The sequence below is a fragment of the Rhinolophus sinicus genome, chromosome 14, assembly GCF_057876585.1.
Source record: "Rhinolophus sinicus isolate RSI-liver-muscle chromosome 14, RSI-T2T, whole genome shotgun sequence".
NCBI lineage: Eukaryota > Metazoa > Chordata > Mammalia > Chiroptera > Rhinolophidae > Rhinolophus > Rhinolophus sinicus.
The window spans coordinates 82,598,088-82,619,913 of record NC_142514.1 but is presented as its reverse complement, the minus strand read 5'-3'; the positions used below and the strand labels follow the sequence as shown (position 1 = coordinate 82,619,913).

At 40.7% G+C, this 21,826-nt stretch overlaps 1 protein-coding gene across 1 annotated transcript; it reads right to left on the bottom strand.

Annotated features, from left to right (window-relative positions):
• Positions 1-1,038: 1,038 nt before the first annotated feature.
• Positions 1,039-21,703, bottom strand: TBC1D7 (TBC1 domain family member 7). The gene is made up of 8 exons (XM_019743011.3): positions 21,462-21,703; positions 19,685-19,804; positions 18,428-18,508; positions 14,953-15,140; positions 11,068-11,205; positions 3,930-4,075; positions 2,716-2,845; positions 1,039-1,618 (listed from the first exon to the last, which is right to left on the bottom strand). The coding sequence occupies exons 2-8, from the start codon at positions 19,794-19,796 to the stop codon at positions 1,532-1,534; spliced, it is 882 nt and encodes a 293-aa protein (XP_019598570.2). The 5' UTR covers positions 19,797-19,804; positions 21,462-21,703; the 3' UTR covers positions 1,039-1,531.
• Between the last annotated feature and the right edge of the window lie 123 nt (positions 21,704-21,826).

Below are 21,826 nucleotides of genomic sequence, written 5' to 3'. Positions count from 1 at the left end.
AAGTCTTCCCTTTCAGGTCCCCTGGACCGTCCCCCAAACTGTGCAAAGGAGTCCTGCAGCCCCCACCAGCGGACGCACGCGCCCTGTCTCCTGCCTCCCACACTTCCTCCGCGCAGACCAGTGAGCACGAGGCGTGAGTGAACAGCAACGCACCCCTTCCTGTCCTCTTCTTGAGAGATTGCTAATGCTTCTTTTTCTTCTTTTCCCGGAATTGAGATTCACAAACATCACAACTTTACCATGTGTTATTTTCCTAAAAAGTTGTACAAATGACACGTGGCTAATAAATTCAACAGCAGTAAAATTATTATTGTTTTATGACTTCGCTGTGAATTTCACGTATCATGATCACCATTTGGTGACTGGGGCAGGAATTCCTTTTCATGTGTTTTTTTTCTTATAGCCCCAAATGGATTAAAAGTTCTTCGGGGGTAGAGGCAATCACCGAATAAATATACAGTCTTAATTGTATGCAGAAGTGTACTTTAAGGAGTTTTCTTCTGAGTGTATTGTTTTTTTAAAAAAATTAAATACTTTTGGCTATGCTACTATACAGAATTATCAGCTGGTTCCCACAACTCAGGTTTCCTGAACTCTTTCTAGGCAGTTACTTTACACTTGAGGGAAGGACTGAATTCTCAGATTTCTAACTTCATCATTTCATGGTCTCCTTCTGCTTTTTTGGGGAGGTAGCGGGTGGGGAGAACCCAGCTCCCCACTCAGGGTCCTGTAGGTCTCACAGCTGAATCAGTAGCAAACAAAGGGCCGCGTCTTACTCGAGGGGCTCAAAGCCTGCCACTTTCCAATGAACAGTTACCATAATGTGGCACAGTACGGCTCAGGGGTCATTAACTGTTCACCTTAACCTGCCATTTCTCTCACTCCTATTCTGGGTGGCAGAGGGCACCCTGAAGCCCATCCAGCATCTAATGACCCATCAGGAAAAAGCACCAGTCCAGCAAAATATCAACAAGTATTGTCTCTCCTGGTAGGTAAATGTAGACATATTTTAGTCAATCACTGTTTCATTCCAACTGGTACAAAGAAAAAAATGTAAGGCCTTTATTTAAACCTGTTTAGCAAGAGGAAGCTTCAGAGCGCAGTCGGCTTAGATTTAAATAAGAACTGCATCAACAAAAGCCGAATCTGAGTTGTCAACAGAAGGAAGTTATTTAACCTTTATTCCAGAAACAGACCTTAGAGAGCCCCTAGCTTGGTGCCGATTAGAGAGTAGAGCGGGCTTGGTTCTGCTCTGCTTCCTAAAGCACCCTCGACCCTGACTGAACTGCTTTCACAACTGCAACAACCCTTTTAAACTGTCTTCAGAGTGGAACCTGGTACTCCGTGCAACTGAAAGACGCCGCGCCTCGATGCAGCGATACCAGGTATCTTCATTCAATATTTTGCTGGAAAAGAAATTGCACTTGGAGCACCAAAGCGAGAACCCTGCGTTGATCAGTTTAGTAGATCGCGTCCTCAGAACCAAACGCTCTGGGCGGGCCCCGCAGGCTGTCCACACCAGCAGGAGCGGTCAGGCTGAATGGACAGGCGTCCCACAGTGTTTATGCCATAAGTCGATGGCCTTGCTCACAATTGCATCCGAGCTGTCCTGGGGGATCTGTGAACAAGCAAACCAGTCTTCGTGAAATTTCAGGGAAGCTGTAAAAACATCAGTATCTCCCTCACTGTGGCATCTAACTTATTTCCGATGGAATTTCCATTGTTGCAGGAAGTGATCGCATATATGGCTGCTGCCAGGATCTCTGATTCACATGCCACCTGAGGACACACACAGGAGCTCTAATGTCAGACTGCCTGGGTTCAAATCCTGCGTTGCCCACTAACTGTGTGCCCCTAGGCAGGTTACCTGAGCTACCTGGGGTTCAGGTTACCTAAGCTATACCTGGGTTCAGATCCCATCTCTAAAATGGGGCAAACAATAGCCCCACGTCATAGGGCTGTTACAGGATTACATGAAATATTCCACGAAAAACTCTTGGCACAGGCACTGGCACTGTTAGCCGCTCATTATTATAATGATGATGAGTCATTTATTCAACACACACATTCACTTAGTACTTATTATTTACCAAACCAGTGTTCAAATGTTAATATTGACTGATTTAAAAATAATAATAATAATAGATTTTTGGATCCAGAGAAATTCCTTCAGGCATGAGCCTTTATTTCTACCTCCTGCATGGCTAAGAGTATTCTAAGGTACACAGAGAAGGAAAGGCTGATTCGTTTAGAATGTCTTCAACATGTACTAAGTTAAGACCTAGGCACATTAACACAACCCAGCTGGGATTCCAACAGCGATGGGAACAGAAATGAAAGGGCTGACAAAATCCCCCAAACACCAGGATTCCCCTTGCATTAACCAGGACTGGTCACCCTAAAGTGAGGGCTCTCACCTTTTCCTTTTCTTGACAAGTCTCCTATAGTCTTGTCAGGGGATAAGCTTCTGGCCCTAAGTGCACAGTCACGGTGACATGTGACAGTCTCCTTGCTCAGACCATCGTCCTCCAAATAGAGGATGCAAACTAAAATCCATAGATCAGCAGTAAACTAATTTTTTTCAAGGGAGAAATTGTTTCTTATAATGTAAAAATATACTATGTTATTTCTCTGAAATAGTTTAATGCAATAGGAAAATCTGGTTTGCTAAACTGACTTCCTTTCTAGATTCAAAATCAAATAAAGCACACTTACGTTTTCCAGAAACTTGGTTATCTTCTCTGCACTGTTCAGTGCCATGACTTTTATTTTGAAAGTTAATAAAATTTCCACAGCTACGAAAACTAGGATCTTACAGGATCCACTTACAACTTTATCCCAAACCCTACAAAAATGAAGAGATACATAATCAAATAGTGTTTGAAATCTGTTTACCTAGAGCTCTCAAATTACAAAACTGAATCAAATCACTCCTTCTGTTTTAAGCTTCACAAAAGAGTTATAATGAAATAATCATCAAAAAAACAACAAATAAATCAGCCAGTTGAAATCTATTTCAGACACAATCAGCAATGGAAGGAAAAAAGGAATCATCACTAAAAAGTACTTGCTCTGCTAAAAATGTACCAAACGCCCATTTCCTATTGTTTCAAACCCGACAGTTTGGGGAAGGAAAGGAAAGTCCTAAACCAAAGTTTAGATTTTACTAATATTTTGTTATGCTTGCTAAGCAACAACAAAAGAAACATAAGAAATGAGATAAATTTCACTTTCCAGCAGTTCAAATTCCTTCAACTTCTCTAAGGGCGTAAGGAGCTAAGTATTGATCAGCAGCCACACTAAAATAATTATCCTGATAACTTCTGTAACTCTTAAAGTTGGTATTATGCTCCATATGCTTAGCTATGTATTGTCCTGTAGTGTTCTCTGTGTATTGTCTTTCTTCTCAACTACATCACAACATCCTGGAGGGGAAGGCCCAGGACTCTGAAATACCCATAACACATGTCTGATACTAATGCTTTCACTAAACTTAAAGACTCTGATTTTGAGTCTCCAATCTCTTTAGCTACTTTAAAGATGTTATAATGAAACTAAGAAATACCAAGATTTTCTCCAGATTAGGACCTACCACATGTCTGGAAAAGAAAAGCCCAGGCCTATATATAAACTCCTGGAGAATGTTTCAGATTTGAACATTGTACAGCATCCAATTGAGAGCCCTCAATTTTTTAAATTGTATATTCTAAGATTTGTATTAATTCTTGTTACGATTAAATTAATATTCTAATATTTATAACTGTATATATAATAAACAGAATCCTGTGTTATGTTAGCTGCTGGAGAAGATCGCTTTAAATTACTGTATTGTACCAAAGCAAATTTATATTCTGAGGGGTGATCACATGAAAACCTAGGATTCTTTTCCAACTCCAAGCCTTCAGTACATCTTTGTAAGAAATACTCGCCTCTGTAAGCTGGATTCAGGCAAGCACCCGGCGAAGCACCTCTTGAACCAGAGGTCGTAAGGAAGTTTGGACACTGCAGAACACATCTTCAGGTGACTCAGCAGCCTGCTGTCTTCCAGATTCAAGTATTGTTCAAAAGCCTTTGGCTAATGATGAAACAGGAAGAGATTATTCATTTCCTGTGACATAGCATTACCTGATCTTACAGCCTATGATGAAAAAATATACATGCTGAATGCAGGGAAGTGCTAGGAAACAAAACTTCAGTCATCCAAGTTGCTGGTGATGCCCGTTTCCCAGGTCAGCATAACCAGGGCAACCACTGGCCAGGACTGAGGGGTTTCCCAGGATAGTCCCAGGCAAAATGCAACAGTTGGTCACCCTAATGTTAACTGCACTAAGCAGATTCAACAGCCTGAGGCAAAAGGCCACAGCCAAATCCAATTATTCTGGGGAGCTTAGAAAGTCCCATGATATTCCTGGCTGCTCTAGGGCAGATTATACAGACAGGAAAAGGGGGAAGAGGGAAGGGGAAGACCAGGGAGAGCGAATGGGACTAAAGTGGGAGAGGGAGCAGGAAGAATGAGGCAAAAGATTTGGGGATGAAAAGCGCCCGTCAGTCACTGACCAACGTATGCTGACCCACCCTGAGCACCACAGTGCCCCACGTCGAGGAGGTTGCCCCAACAGGGATGTCCAGAGGGCGAGCTCTGTCCCCAACAAAATGTGCACGAGAATTCTCGGGAAGCAGAGGAATAACGCACAGGGAACAAGAACCCGGATTCCGTCAGCTCTCCCAGCCTCTCCCACGAGGTTAAGCAGCAAGCAACTCCAGAAAACTGGGAGGCGAACGAAGCCCACAGCCCAGACCAGGCCCAGGCCACCCTGCACAGGCTGCTCTATTTAGGGTTCACTGACTATGAACGGGCTCTGAGGGTCAAACCATAAGGGCTATACCCCGTATACAGAAGAGCACAACCAGACCACTTGTCACCTGAGCACATGCAAATGTTTATTTCACGAAATATCTGCATCCCTGCGCTTCTGCCAAAGCGGTGACTCATAACCCTGCCATGTCTCCTGTAACCAGACCCTGTGTTAACATACAGGGAACAGGGTAACACATAAATCAAGTCCCTCCTTCAAGGGCCTACAGCCTGGCTGACAGAGCCCAGTAAGAGGTGACCAGAACACACTGTAATAAAGCTCTAATGGGCAAAAGCACAAGGGGCTGGGCATACCAGGTGGGAAGCCTAACCCAGGCTTTAGGAGCCAGAAAGTTTCCCAGGGGGGCAACGTTTGGGCTGGCTCACGGAGAATGCGCAGGAGGTACCCAGACAAAGTGGGCCCACATAGTGGTATCTGCTCCAGTTTCTCCTCTCTCTGTCAGAGGCTCTCTAACTTTTTTGTTTATCCAACTTACCTCCATTACTTAACAGTTCCTATAGCTTCTCAACAACACTACAGACAACTCCCCACACCAGGAGCTTCTATTCAAAGTACAAACTGGCAAAGGGCTCCTGTTCTGGCTTTCACCTCTGAATTTTGGTCGGTTCTGCCAATGGTATATATACGTACTTTTCTCACAAAGTGACATGGGTGAACACACACACACACACACACACACACACACACACACACACACACTTATATATTATACCTCACAGCAAAGAAAAGTTCATCCAAAAGACAGTACAAATAACAATCAACATACGGATGAGTGAAAATTATAAAGTATTTTGTCTTCTTCCTTTATCAGACTATAAGCTCAGTGAGGGCAGGGACTACATCTGTTTCGTTCACTGCTAGTTCTCCAGGACCTAGAACATTACTTGGCATAGTAGCACTCAATATATGACTGCTAAATAAATATTGTGAATTAAATGAAGAAGAATATGGAGATATCTAGCAAAGTAACATATACATTTACCCTTTGATCCAGTCAATCCATTTCTAGGGCATCTATCCCAAAAATGTACTAGTAAGTGTATGAAAGATATATGCACAAAGCTATTATCTATAATACTTTGTATAATAGCAAAGGACTGGAAAATCCCAAATGGCCAACATAGAGGATGGGTTAAATAAACTAGTGAATATACACACAGTGGAGTAGTACGCAGCCCTGAAAGGGAATAAGTAACATCCCTCTATACTATTAGGGCACGATCTCCAGTACATTTCATCTTCCCGGTAAAAACAGAAGGGTGGAGAAAAATGTGTATCATGTGCTACTGCTAAATCTAAGAAAGAGGGTGAATATATATATGTGTGTATGTGTGTACATATACACACATATAAGTATATATATACACACACAGAGGGTACAATAAAAATGTATACACATTTTAAGAAAGGAAAAAAACTATTAAAATTCTAACACTCAATATATACCGATAACAAAAGATGAATACAAGTCACGTTTGACTTCTGCAATTACAAGAAGAGCTGAAAGTGGTTACCATCAGCCTCCAGACACTTCTGATTCCAGCGAACTACTGCTTGAGCAACGTTGACCAAAGTGTCCACTTGCATACATTTTTTTGGCATCCCCGATATATTAGGTTGGTGCAAAAGTAATAGCAGTTTTTGCAATTATTTTTAGCCTTTTAAACTGCAATTACTTTTGCACCAACCTAATACACACACACATACACACACACACACACACACACACACACTTTTTTTTTCAGTAGGAGATAACATTTATATTACCTGAAATTTTTAGTACTCAGCAATTGATAGATGCGATTATTATATTTTACTGTTAAACATTTTGGTTATTTCCAATGTTTCCATGACCCTAAATTGTTACTTTATGAAGAAAATAAATAGCATAGGTCACCAACAAAAGGCAAAACCTTACAAAAAAGGGACTTACCCACCCTGAGAGGGATTTATATTAAACTTAGGAAGAGACTGATCTTGGTGTTTATTAGAACAAAAATCAAAAACCCTCCCCTTAGAATAGCTTTAAAAAATTGCAGCAATAGCAATGACAGAAAGCTTGCTTACTTTAATGACTGAACACAAGGAAGCTTGAGATAGCTTAAGGACAGTCTGCTCTGAAAAGAGATTAACCACAGGGGTGGTTCCACATCGCACCACTGAAGGTGGCCTCTATTCTCCTTGGCAATGAGGGGCCTCATCAAAGAGCAGAATTTCCAAAAGCGTGTAAGGAGAGAAGCTGTGATGTAACCCGGTAAATCAGAACACTGCAACATAATACACACGTCACCACCAGATGTAGTCTTTGATGTGAAAGGCCCATCAATGTCCGTCAGAGGCACACTTCCCTAGGACTATAAAATCACCTATGCTTTGTGACACCCAATTTATTTGGTAAAACCACATCAACTTGAAAAGCTAACACAAGATTATGGAAAGTCTACTTTAACAAGAAGCTAGGAAGAAGACAGCCATAAAACAGTAATAAAAAATTGCAAGGCTGACTAAACACAGCTTAACTAAAAGAGAAAAGTTTAAGTAAACTAATGCCTAAATCATATGGCAATATAAAGGAAAGTTACCTTTTCTTACGCATTCTGAAAATTTTTTTAAAAAAATTCATAACTACTTGAAACTATGTGCTAGGTATTATAATGTACTATTAGAGGAAAGCTCGTTTTTGAAGATGAAGAAATTAAGGTTTAGAGGACATTTAGTATCGTGATGATTCTAAAATGCATTTCTAAAAAGAAAAAAGACAGTTCAAACATAGCCAAGAAATTTTTGAAAAAGAACAATAAGAGGAAATTTACCCCACCAGCTATCAAAATATACTAGGAAGCTGTATTCAATACACCATATTTGGCCCAGGAATAGACAAATAGCTCAATGGAGGGAAAAAAGAGCCCAGGAAGAGACAAATATATATACCAGGGGTACAAAAAAATGTACACAAGTGGACACTTTGGTCCACGTTGCTCAAGCAGTAGTTCGTTATAATCAGAAGTGTCTGGACACTGATGGAAACCACTCTGAGCACCTCTTGTAATTGCAGAAGTCAAACGTGACTTGTATTCATCTTTTGTTATCGGTATATGTTCAGTATTACAGTTTTCATACAGTTATCCTTTCTTAAAATGTGTACACTTTTTTTGGCACCATCTGTATACATGGAAATCTAGTAACGACAAATCGTAAGAATGGCATTTTAAATCTATGAAAAAAAGGATGAACTGACAAATAAGTAACGTAAGTGGTAGTCCTACTGCTCATGACTGTGTAACCTTGGGCAAGTTACTTAACTGCTCTGTGCTTGTTTCCTCATCTTTAACAACAGAGCTATAGGTTTAAATGAAGTAATTCACTGATAAAGCACATTTAGCACTGCCTGGCAGGAGGCACACTCTCAGTAACTGTTAACCAGAGAGGGCAGGAAGAAGAGGAGGGGGGCAGGAGGAAGAGGAAGGAGTGTGCTGGCTGAAGATGAGTGGCAGTTAACAAGCAAGAAATGAAGTCCAATCTGTGTCTACAACAGCCAAAACAATAAATCCCTCAGAAATGAAAAAACTATTTTCAAATGTTTAAACATTTTAATAAGCTAGAAGTTTTTTTAAAAAAACAAACAAACTGTTTTTTGTATGTTGGGGTTAGAAAGAGCTTCCTAAATAAGATCCAAACAAGTAAAATAAAAGTATTGATAAATCCAATTGTATCAAAACTTAAAATTTTAGTACATGCAACAGACAGGGAGAAAATATTTTCAACATATGTAACAAAGGATAAAAATCCAGAGTTTATCAATAACTTTTACAAATAAAAAAGAAAGAAGCAAACGAAATAGCAGAAAGGTGGATAATTGTAAATGACCAATAAACATATGCAAAGCTGCTCCACTTCAGGAGAAAATGAGGATATGTAAATTAAATGGGTTACCATTTCACTATCAGATTGACAAAAATTTAAGAGATAGATACTATCGAGTACTGGCAATGGAGTGGAAAACAGGAAATCTCAGAATCTCCTGGGGGAAGCAAAACTGGCATGGCTTTTGGGTGAACAATCTGGCAGTTCGAATTTTAAATATGTCTCTCTTTCAACAGAGCACTCCCCTTCCATACCCACGCAGAGAAACATTCACACATACACATGTACGGCCTGGAGACTGACCGCACAGATTGTACGTTAAAGCATGGCGCATTCTTTACAATACTGTGAGCAAGTTAAAAAAAAAAAAGGGGGTGGTTCTAAACGAATAGGTCTCAACCCCAGCACACTTCAGAATCACCTGGAGCTTTCAAAAAATTAGAATTCTGGGGCCCCAACCCCAGAGAGTCTGGCTTAATTTGTCCAGGTGGAGGAAGGACACTGGTAATTTTTAAAAGTTCCCAGGTAATACTAATAGGGATTCAGGGCTGAAAACTGTACTAATTTGGAAAGCCTCCAAAACATTACGTTAAAAAAAAACACAAGAAACTGTAGGGCCACATGAACAGTGTGATAATATACTCTTTAAAAATATGTATGTTTTAAAAAATAATTATATATATAAAATTAGATACCCGTGTATATATAAATCATTGTGTGTGGGGGGTGCGAGCACACATACACCTAGAAGAAAACACATCAAGCTGATGAGTGTTTACTTCTTAGAAAGTGGGGGGTGGGGAGGTAGTGGTACAGACCTACAGAAACACTCGAGTCACCTGGATTGTTTAATATTTGAAGAATGTATTTATCTACTATGTGTTATCACAAATAAAGAATGAATTTTTAAACATAAGCTATCAAAATGCTAGAATTTATACCAGTATTAGATAAGAAAAGCTAATTAAATCATGATGTGACTTGACCGTCTTGATTTAATTAGGCAAGTAGCATTTTCTCTATAGATGCTCCGATGCCATGCTTAAATTATTTTTATTGAAATCAACTAAATGGATTGAAATCAATTAAATGGTGCTCATCCCCATCCCTTGCCAACAACCAGAAAAACATCCCTCAAATTTTAAAATTCTAAAAACCAAATTTTACTTCATTGATACATAAACACAGACTTGTCCAGTCTCTACAAAGCGGATTGGCCTTGCCAGCGGCCTGGTAACTGCTGTAGTTGGAGACCCTCAGGGCTCATCCAACCTTCAGCAGGGCCCCCCCAGCGGGTCCTGCAATCCGTGTCACAGAAACTATTCTCAATAGGATTTGCAAAGAAAACAACTCAATGTTTTAAGATAAAAGACAGATTCATTTTTATAAATAGGAACGAAACTGGGAAAAGAGAACGGCAGAGGACCACTGGTTTATGCTGATGAAACAAGCGCCATTCGGTTCTCTGATCCCCATCAGAGCACAGCCGGCAGCCACTGCCTCCCTCAGACCCACTCAGCTCTCCTTCACGCACAGAATCCTGTTTGAATGGGAGATCACAATGTGTTTGGCTGAAATGAAAACACGTTTCCCAGGCTCCCCTGCAGATGGGCGGCCAGGTAACACAGTCCTGCCACTAACAGATATGCAGATGCAGAAGGAAAGTCTGTAAAAGGGGGACAGGCTTGGCTGGCTCATCTCTTCTAGCCCCTCCTCCCTGCGCAGAACACAGATGTCACACTGCCTCTCCATCACCCACCTGTGAGCACAAGAGGCAGGATCACACCTTGAGGAGGCTGGAGAGGAGGGTGAGGAGCTGGGTCCCTGCTGACACCTGGTGCCATGGCCCCAGCTCGGGATGGCCTCACCCCTGGACTTCCCATTAACAATAAGGCTTCCATTCAGAGGGCTTTCCATTATATGCAGCCAAACTTAAACCTTAGCTAATACAGAGGGAAAATCCTAGATAAAGCCAGGATATGTAGTATTCCTTATCTTGGGATTCTAGGCCAAGATAAGGAATACTACAGAGCACGGGTATGCAAACTGTGGCCCACAGCAGCCAAATCCAGCCACAACTGTTCCTTCCTGTATTGTCAATGGCTGCTTTTGTGCAACCACAACAGATCTGAGTGACAGCAATAGAGACATGGAGACACAGAGCCCATCTGGCCAGCTAAGCTGGAAATATTTACATCTGCTGACTCCTACTATAGGGGGTCTACTCTTAATTGCGGCAGCACCAGGAGGTAGGAGTGTTTTCTGAAGACCCCAGTACCACTGCTCATCCCCACCCCCTGCCAACAACCAGAAAAACATCCCTCACCAGCTGGGGTAAAGAATCTCGGTACTTGTTGTTTAATTGGTTCACAAAGCATCGGATGATCCAGTAACAGTCGACACTATCTTCCACCATTTCTTCCATGGCCTTTGCGATGGCAACAAATACTTCATCTTCTGGCTTCTGAAAGATTAGTAATAAATCTCAAGAGGCAGGCACAGCAGAAGAGAGCAATACATATTTCTTTAATAAAAATGAAGGCTTATCCCCTAAATTTTGAAGAGGCTGTATTAATAAATCAAAGTGGAACCAAAAAGCATAGTCCATCACTAAAGAGAAGACCAACGAGGAGATAAGGTGAATAGCAGCGAAGTCTACTTGAATCACTGTTGTTTACGAGTACCCAGGTTTCAGGCTGAGCACTCAGACACCTGCCAACTCCTAACATTAAAGCTATAAAAGAATCAACATAAATCAGAAGCAAGGTGCTGATTCTCTCCACCTAAAAATATCCTCAGGGCTAGAGAATTTATTTCAAAATGATGTGCTACACAGCACAAATAATAATTGGAGATATCTGTCAATATGATAATTGGCAAAAACTCAGTGACTCCAAACGGACTAAGGCAGCATTTTCTTTATCTCAAAGCATTCACACATACCTTTAGAATTTTGTTCTATCTTTAAGTACCTAAAAAGTTCAAATGTCGCTAGAATCAGAATTTTAGGAATCAGAAGAATGGCATTTCTCAAACCTTGTGTCAATACTCAGAATATAAAAGTAAACCCTCAAATAAATTTCAAAAAAGAAATCCTATTAAAACTGGACTCTGCTTGAAAATCTTTTTTGTTTTCAATCACCACATCTTACACAAAAATACATTTTCACCTAGGATTTAATAGCTGAGGGATTTTAATATTAAAAGAAGCTAAAACGTATCTTTCTACTCCCCTAAAAAGTCCCAAATTCAATCAAAATTCCGATTTTAATAAAAGTATTTCATTTTAGGCCTCCTTTCAGCTTATTAATATTCTATAAAATGTTAGCAGAATCATGGAAAACACATTTTTCTAAACGTTAATTAACGTGTCAAAGGAGGAGAGAAAGAAGAGAAGGGAAGGAAGCTCCTTTCTTGGACTCCCCCCTGGTACCGGGCACTGAGCGAGGTGCTCCCGACGTGGCATCTCACTGCTGCTCCCGGCCACGCTGGGTGGCCTGGGAAGAGGAGCAGTGTCCTTGATGGACCATGTTCCTGGCCGTGTCAAGCACTATCACACACTCTTATTAATGGATAAGAAAAACGAGGCTGATTGAGGGCTTGGTCATCAGGGAGACGTGGCGTCGCAGAGCCCAAAACAAACACTTTGACAGCATGTCTGCCGTGATTGCAGGAAAGGTGTCTGGCCGTGAACATGGACAAGTGGAGCAGGGATGAGGTGACAACTATAACCTATCATTTAGTTTTCTTGAACGGATAATCTAACCTAATTTAATGTATAATTTAAGAACTTGTATAGTACTACCAACTTCACTTTGCCAAGGATAAGTAAAATTTAAGACGTTTGTTAAGAGTTCCAATTATTTTCAAGGCCATTCTCTCTTGTTAAACTTAATAAAAGTGGGAACCACATCATTAACTTCAAAAAGAAAGAACAAGTGAAAGCTCAAAATGCTATACTGATGGGTTGCAATCTGCAGTAAGAGAATCAGCTTTCAGACAAATCCCTATTTTGAACAATTCACTCTGTTTTGGCCAAAATGAAAAACTGTTAAAATGCCTAGAGTAAATTGCAAATTGCATCAAAACGCCCAAAGCTCTAGAGCTATAATCATTCCTTTGCTCAAACTTTTCCTCTTCCCACCTTGTCCTTTTACAAACAATAAGTAGTCCAGTAACTAGAGTATGGAGTTTACCAAAGATGAAGTTTAAAAAGCAGCTTGGGGCCCAGGGAGCAGAGGCTGAGGAGGTGTCAGGCTGAGGCCATGGCCAGGGTCTGCAAGACCCGTGGCTGGCAGTGCTGGTTACAAACAGAGGAATGAGCAAAGAAGTAAACAGAATGAGGAAAATGAGAGCCTTTTCATATTTGCAACTGTCAGAGAAGGAACTTGCAAATATAGAAAGAGTGATGGTTAGAATGAACTTGTGACAGTGCACTGGAATTGGAGGTAAACTCAGGGCTTTTAATATAGATAAACAGATATATAAACATACATAAGGGTGTGAGAATATGTATGTGAATGTGTGTGTACGTCCATATGAATTTCCTAGCTCCTTCTGCAGCAAGGGCTTAGAAGCAATGACACCCCAGGAACAATTAGCACATCCAGTGTCCTGTTCTTAGTTGCTAAATACCACCTTCCATTCCAAAACCAAAACAGGAAGATTCCAGGCCTGAGGCAGGGAAAGTACAAGATGAGCTGGAATATTTTTTTGTGCCAGAACACAAGGAAATGCTCAAAATGATGGGAGTTGGTCAAAAAGACACAGAAGTCCGCTTGAAGGGCTCCCACTGGCCAAATTTGAGATACTTTGAACACAAAAATAAATAATGGCAGTAATAGATTATAGGCCATTGAATAAAAGGAATCTATAATATTCATGCTACTATAAATAAATAAATGAGGGAGAAAGGAAAAACTTCCTTATAAAAGAATGCCAACTAATAAATGCAGAGGGCACGAAGGAGCTAGAAAATCACCATTTGGCAATCAGCACAGTAAAACTGTTCCAGGCCAGAATTGTTAGTGGATGTATATTTACACAGTCTCAAAGTTGCTCCCCACAAGTTACTTATTAATTACAAAGGGAAAAACAGTAACTTTACATTGAAGAAACCTGGCAGACACCGCCATAGCCAAATGATCAAAGCCAGCAGCAACAGTGCTTAAGTGTCATACTTCTGTGGCCTTCCTGCCAAAAATGCACACCCAGATTTTAATCATGGGGAAACATCAAACAAACCCAAACTAAGAAATGCTCTACTGCCCAGAACTCTAAAAAATATGTCAGGTTTAGGAAAGACAAAGAAAGACTGAGGAACTGTCCCCGGTTAAAGGAGACTAAGAAGACGTGGAAATAAATGTAAAGTGGAATCCTCGATTGGATCCTGAGCCAGAAAAAGGTCATCATTGGGACAATCAACATTTCAATACGGTCTATAGCGTAGTTCATAGTTTTGTATCAATGCTAATCTTCTGGTTTTGATAATTGTATTATGGAATGTAAGATGTAACATTTGAGGATGCTAAATGAAGGTATATGGCAACTTTTTTCTATGTCTAAAATGATTTCTAAATGAATAGTTAAAATATTTAAAAATGTTTAAATCAACAAATGGTACAACTAGTGAGTGAAAGTTTGGTAAGTTCTGAACCAAAACTTTTATTGTTTCTGATAAAGGGCGTTATTGGAACAATTGGTCAAATGTGAATAGAGTCAGAAGATTAGATGTTAATATTGTATCAGTGTCAACTTTTTGGTTTCGATGATTGTACTATGGTTACCTGGGAGAGTGTTCTTATCTTTAGGAAGTATGCACTGAAGGAATCTGAAGAAACGGGATATCATGTCTGCATCTTATTTCCAAATGGTTTAGGAAAAAAATACGTATTCATATACAGGAAAAAGGACAAAGCAAATGTGCTGAATGTTAACAACTGGGGAGCCTGGTAAAGGGTATATGGGAATTCTTGTAGCTTTTCTGTAAGTTTGAAATTACTTCAAAATAAAACATAGTATTTAAAGAAAAATTAGGCTGATGGGGTCAGAACGTACAGGGCCATGAGTGTCAGGGAAAGATGTGTTGCTTTTATTCTACAGACAAAGGAGAGCCATTGAAAGCTTCTAAGGCAAAACATGATGCAATCAAAGGCTGGCAAGATGCGACAGTGTAGGGCTGCGCTAAGTGTCAAACCACAGTACCACTAACCAGTGGAAAGGAGGGACTTCGAGGCAACTTTCCAGACTCCAGCTGATACATGCGGAGATAGACTTCCACCTGAGGCGTGGAGTCACTGACGAAATGAACGACTCTCAGGGCATGAAGGACGTCAGAGTACTGCTCCTTGCGATACGTCATCACCTGGGTGTGGGACTCATGGTGTGGAGGCAGGATCCCTATACAGAGACCAGGAAAACAAAGGGTGAAACAGATGCAGTTGCCATTCAAGTGTTGATGGTATTTAAAATTTAAGATTGTTTTATGGTGAGAATTTGGAAAAGAGAATATTTATGGTAATTAGATATTTGTGTGAATTCTAGTGTAATTGTGATCGGCATCTCCTCTCAGACTTCTCTTTGGTAGAGCATCACTGATATTAGAGAGCTATGGAATGGTGTCATAAAGCCCTTGGATAAGGGGGCCATCTAAATCAAGGCACGAATCATATCAATTACAATAATGATTTAATTCAATTTATTTAATGCAGCCTGGGGCCACCTTTTGCTCCTACAGGTCCATCTTCAGTTTTTGCACTTGGCCCCTGCTATGGACTGAATTGTGTCCCCTCAAAATTCATACATTAAAGCCCTCACCCCCAATGTGACTTTATTTGGAGGTAGGGCCTATAAGGAGGTAATTAAAGTTAAATGAGGTAACAAGGCTGGGGCCCTAATCCAATAGGACTGGCGAACTTATAAGAAGAGGAAGAGATACGAAAGGTCTCTCTTAGCCTTGTGAGGACACAGCAAGAAGGTAGCCTTGTGAGGACACAGCATCTGCAAGCCAGGAAGCGAGGCTTCATCAGCACCTTGATCCTGCACTTCCCAGCCTCCAGAACCATGAGAATATAAACTGCAGTTTCAGCCGCTCCATCTGTAGCATTTTGTTGTGGCCGCCCTAACTGACAACACAGCCCCCTTCATCTCAGAACCACCAACTACCCATCAGATCCTTCTCTTTCCCAACACTTAAAACTTGTGTACAAAGTATCCTATCTTCAGGACCACAAAAATCTCTCATCTCCACTGACAAGGCCACGTTACATTACATTTTGATGCCATTTTATGCTCATTAACCCATTTAAACATGATGTCTATCCAACAGGCTTTGGAGCAAGAACCGCACATCTTTTTTACGAACAAATGGCATGGAGAAAACAGACTGGAAAGAGCACGAGATGGGCCTCCAGTATACCTAGGCTCTAGCCCCGAATCTGAGAACACCAGGACTCTCACAAATATCTCTCTGGGCTCTTGGTTCCTCGTCTGTCCAAGGTGGGAAATAGGAGGGATAAGCGTCTCCCCAAATGCTCTTCACAGAACACTAGCCCCAAGAGTCTTCATGAGAAAAAGGGGACCGTGGTCAAACAGATTTGGGAAATGGTGACAATATACAGCTCTAAGTTTTGCTATAAATAAAAACATGTCACTTTATTTATTCCAGCCTCATTAAACTTAGCAGCACAGACACTGGAGTAAAGTTGCTGGGTTTAAATTCTAGCTGACAACTAACTGGCTGGGTGACCGTCAGCAACTTACTTCATCTCCCTATGTCTTAGCTTCTGCATCTGAAAAATGGGAATAAAAATACCTCTCTCCAACACTTGTTGTGATGAATAAAAAATTAATATACATAAAGCACTTAGAAGATATACGGCCCAAACTAAGCTAGTGTAAGTGTTAGTACATTTGACTCTGGATCACTGTTTGGTGCAAACCACCACAGATCCAATATTCTAAAGACCTTTCTGGGAAACAAACATTGGATGAGCTCTAAGGACTCTAGCTAACATGATCCATGTTCACGTTATAACCAAACTTGCTTAAATGTTCTTTTTCTTGCATACATCTTTACTTACCTCAGCTATGGGGCTCTGTGCCAGGCTTCTGGAAAAGCCAAAGTAATACATTCAAGTGTCCTCCAAATTTAGGCTAATACAGTACAGATTAAATAGCTGTAGTTCAATCCCCATGATACTACTAGAGGTGGCACAGTGTTTCCATGTTAAACCTCAAACTTGTTTTCTAAGGCCCAGTCCTCACAAGTCTCTTTCTGATATTTGCCTAAAGTGGTATTAGGAAGTAGGCAGCTCTAACTCTCCAGTGCCTTTAACAACCTCAAAAATAACAACAAAGACTTTCCTGATAAAGACAGGTGGAGAACACAGGTGATGAAAGAGCCAAGTAAGCCTTGACGCTCAGGAAGTGCCACAAAGCACCAGTGAGCATCTCCCAGTAACCCACTGGCATTATTAATAAGATACATAGTGTCGCCCAGCAGACACCATAGTATTGACATTACCACCTAAAAAGCGTCCTTGCAAGGCATTTATTTTGATGGCCACTGGAAACGCTAAAATTTAAGGAAAAATGCTCAGGAAAAAACTACAATAGCTGTCACCCAATCTCTAGATTTTAACTGCATGGTGAGCTATTGGAAATATACGTGTACAAAGACTGCCAAGACGCACACACAAAAGTCATCATGCAGTGATTCTAGAATGGTTTCTAACCAGACTGAGAACTACGGATTTCTCAACTCGTGAAAATACAGTACATTTTGGAAAGAAGACGAGGTCTACAATCTACCCTGCCTTCAAATGGGCTCTACAAACCTGAGCTCAAAGCCTAGCTCTGCCACTTGTAGGCTGTAAGGCTTCGGCAAGTTAGTTAGCCTCACAGTCCTTTCCCCATCTGTAAAACCGGGATACTGACACCTAACTCACGGGGACTCTAGGATTACGCTAATGTTTTCTTTTTTTTTTTTTTTTTTTTTTTTTTTTGGTTTAAGAAAGACAAGGAGGATGGTAATGGATGGGTATTATATGCATCAGCAAGCTCAGCAATGATAGGGAAAAAAACTTTGGCTGAAAGGATGCTGCCAGTCATTTGTGGTACCTGGTATATTTTTTCTTCCACAGAAACTAAGCAAAATCATTTTTCCTTCTCCTTCAGCCACTCATCACTGGAATTTATCCATTTGTGCTTTCTGGAAGTAAAACCTCTCCAATTCCTTTTTGACTCTGATAGCACTCAACAGGAAGTTTACCTCTAGGGTTAGGAATCACAGACATGACAAATTGAGAGCTAAACCCTAAAAGTTAATTTAGCTGAGGAACCTCATTTTACAGATGTAGAAAATGAAGCCTGGAAGGGCTTTCTTAAGGTTAGCCAGTGGACAATAAAGCCTAGACCAGGTGTTTCTCCCAGTACAATGCTCTTCCCACACCATGTCTCAGGAACACACATTACTTTCTCTTCTATCATTAATAAATGGACACTCTTAGAGTAATATTTAATGTTTTGCCACTGAAGTCCCTTCATGAAGGCTATTATAGAGTGCTAACTCAGTCTCCTAAGGTTAGACCCAATATTCAGTAAAGGGCCTAACCAAATCCTCCTTTTCCTGATAGGTAGCAAATGAACATTTTGGAAAATAGGTTTCCAACTCTTGGGTCTCGTACCTAGAAGCACCTTCCATACCAATGCACGGTACATGGACGGGAGAGGGAACCTCTGACTAAAAGTACGAAGTTTCTCAATATCTAGAAGAAAATAAACAAGAGTTAGAAGCTTTTTGTGCTGGTCACAATATGTAAAAGTACATTTCACTGTTCAAAACTTAAAGTACAATAACACATTTCTTCAGAGGAAGTCTACTATATAGTCAGTAAATCTGAAAAAGACCACTCTGGTCTGATTGCTAGCCCAACTATTCCAACACCCAGCTATTTAAAAACACTTAATGTTTGACAGCATAGGGGTTACATTTTGCAAATATTACTACATTTCTTATACTATTAGCAGTAGCTACTACTTATTTAAATGAATTTATTTCATTTAATGCACAGTGCAAGCTTGTTGGGTGGTTGTTTTAAAGATGCAGAAACACACCCTTCGCAACTAGATTGAAGGACAACGACTTGGAGCTGAAGGGCCCTGGAGAAACACACTGTTCCTCAATATTCCCCAATAAAAAATTTAAAAAATTAAAAAATAAAAATAAAAAGCCAACCATAAAGATGCAGAAACAGAAGCTCAAAGTAGTTAAGTGACTTGACTGAGTTAACATAGCTAAAGCATGGCATAACCAGCCCTCAAATCCCCCCAATTTCCAATAAACCACATTCGACTGTCCTGGTCCCAGATCTCCCTACTTGTCAAATGAGAATAACACCAGACATACTTAAAGCACAGACTGCCCAGCGAGAATCAAAGATCAGGTGGGAAATGTTTTTGAAATTTTAAAAGCACTCTATGCATATAAAGTACTATTTTTACCTATGGCTCAGTTTATTTTATTTAGTCAACCTCAGAACAGACCTTATTATTACTGGCTTAGAAGAACTAAAATGTCAATACATAATACAGTCTCAGTATTTCCATAAAAGAAAATCATGGCAAGAGTTACTGTAAATTTACCCAGAAGTTATGATGACACCTCTGAAAACTGAGAAAAGGAAGTATTAATATATGGGTCTAATATGAGAAAAATATTACTGACTTAAGAGGCCTTTCAAAAACATCGGACACTGTCTCAGTGAAATATAAACTTCAAAAATCCATAACTTCTCCCAAAACATACCATTCTGCTGTCATCCTATCACCCAAAAAAATACAGCCGGTAACAAATACCTCTAGATATCTTTTAAGCTAACATTTATTTCAGAACATTGGGGATAACTGAAATCAGTAGGCTTAATTTAATTTATAAAACTCACCCAGACGGTCATCTTTTAGGAGAATTTCTAATGATTTCTTTTCTTCAACTCCACGAAACCCTACTTTCTCATAATATACTGAACGAAAATTTCTCTGGGAGTCCTCAGTCATGTTTCATTCTTGGAGAAGAGAGAGACAGAGAGTGGGGGTTGGGGGGGCGGGAAAAGTGAGTTTAGAAACAAAGAATGAAGAATTGAAATGTTTTCAATGATTTTCTCCAACTTCTCCATGAATCTGACATACTATAATAAACTGCCTGCCCTTGCACAGGACTTTATATACTCTAACATCACCTTACCTGTGCACCTTGACCAAAAACAAAGACATGAAACAAGTCCTCTGAGCTGCTAAAATACAGAAGGTACCAAAAAAATGTATACACATTTTAAGAAAAGGAAACTGTATTAGGTTGATGCAAAACTAATTGCAGTTTAAAAGGTTAAAAACAACTGCAAAAACTGCAATTATTTTTCCCCAATCTAATACAATTGTAATACTCAATATATGCCAATAAAAAATGAATACAAGCCACATTTGACTTCTGTAATTACAAGAAGTGCTCAAAGTGGTTACCATCAGTATCCAGACACTTCTGATTAGGGCAAACTACTGTTTGAGCAACATTGACCAAAGTGTCCACTTGTACACATTTTTTTGGCACCCCGGTCGATGGCACAAGGTTCATGCACTAGGATGCAACCTTACTTATGAGAGTACCTAGTCATAATACATCTTCAAAGAAAAAAATGAGTGAAATAGGAAGACAGACAAGATGTCATGCAAAAGGGGTTACCAAATCGTTACACTATGATTCTGTTCTTGTTTTATATACTATGCATTAAGAAAATTAAGACTATATTCTGAAACGTTAGCAGTTGTTATCTTTAGGTAAGATTCCAGATGATTTTAATTTTCATTCTTTTGCTTAGCTGTGTTTTCTAAAATAGGCATTTTGTAAAAGGAAAAACTAAGCTATAAATAAATAACAAGTCATAAGTTCCTTCGTTTTCCTTTCAACACAATTCTACCAAGTGTAATTATCCAAATTCAAAACCCACAAAGCTTAACAGCATTAAAGCCAGAAGAGGGCAGGAATGTAGCTGGTTGACAGGTGATGCCACAAAGTTGGAGACAAGAATGACTTAAAATCTGGCATCAGAACTCAAAAAGTTGTGGTCTTAGGGTCTTATCACAGGAACTTTCATACGACTGCCGGCAAGTCATCCGAGAAAAAGTCAAATTAGTTGGTGTTTTAAGAATGGATGTAATGCATTTTCCAAAAGGTGTTGCACTGCCCGATCCAAACGCTTGGAATGTCGGTGCAAAACAGAGTATAAGCCTCACGTTTTAGAAACTCTGAGATGCCCTCAGTGACCAGGGGAGGGTTGAGTTCCAGGCAGCCAAGGTCTTCCTTATTGAAAAGCCACGCTTTGGGCCAATTCAGTCACAGGAAAGATTAGGATTCGTTTAAAATGAGAAATTCCAAAGGGTTCCGAGCTTTGGGGATCAAATACTTTTTAAGAACAAAATTCCAAAGCACTGAAATGCTAAATGAGTTCGGTGGGTTATTTAAAAGCAGCATCCAAACAGCTGTACGGTAATACGGTGTCTGCTAAGGACACGATTCTCAGGTTGCACATCGGCAAACGCGTCCTCTTGGAGCAAATATTGTAAGTTACATTCCTGCCCATGACCGTCCACCTGACGGAAAGTAAAAAACAAAAAAGACCCTGTTCCAAGCAAGACCCCAGGTCCCATCTCCCTGTTAGGCTTCACCTCTAGCAGTGGAAACCGGGGGTGAGACTAAGCGGTCCGGGGGAGCCCGCGGAAACCAGGCCAGGCGAGCTGACCAGCGGCGGGCAACAGGCGACCTGGGAGCCTCCCAGGACCCGAGGGCGAGCGCACCAGACGTGGGCCTGCGGGGCCGAGGGACGCGGCTGGACACCAGCGCCGAGCGCGGCCCGCCCAGGAAACAGCAGCCCAGCGCCGCCGCCGCGGCCGCCGGCGGACGTGACGTCACTGAGTCCGAGGGGCGGGGCGGAGAGTGCGCGTGCGTGGAGAGCATGCGCCGAAGCTCCCCGTGCCTGGGGCTGCGGACTCTGGGTCCCAGACGCGTGAAAGACCGAAAGGCACCTTCGGCT

Coding starts and splice junctions, on each gene's coding strand:
- TBC1D7 (XM_019743011.3), bottom strand. CDS start 19,796: ATGACTGAGGACTCCCAGAGAAATTTTCGTTCAGTATATTATGAGAAA. Junction 15,141..18,427: donor GGTATGGAAGGTGCTTCTAG/GTACGAGACCCA, acceptor GTCTCTGTATAG/GGATCCTGCCTCCACACCAT. Junction 2,846..3,929: donor CCTGAATCCAGCTTACAGAG/GCGAGTATTTCT, acceptor TCATTTTTGTAG/GGTTTGGGATAAAGTTGTAA.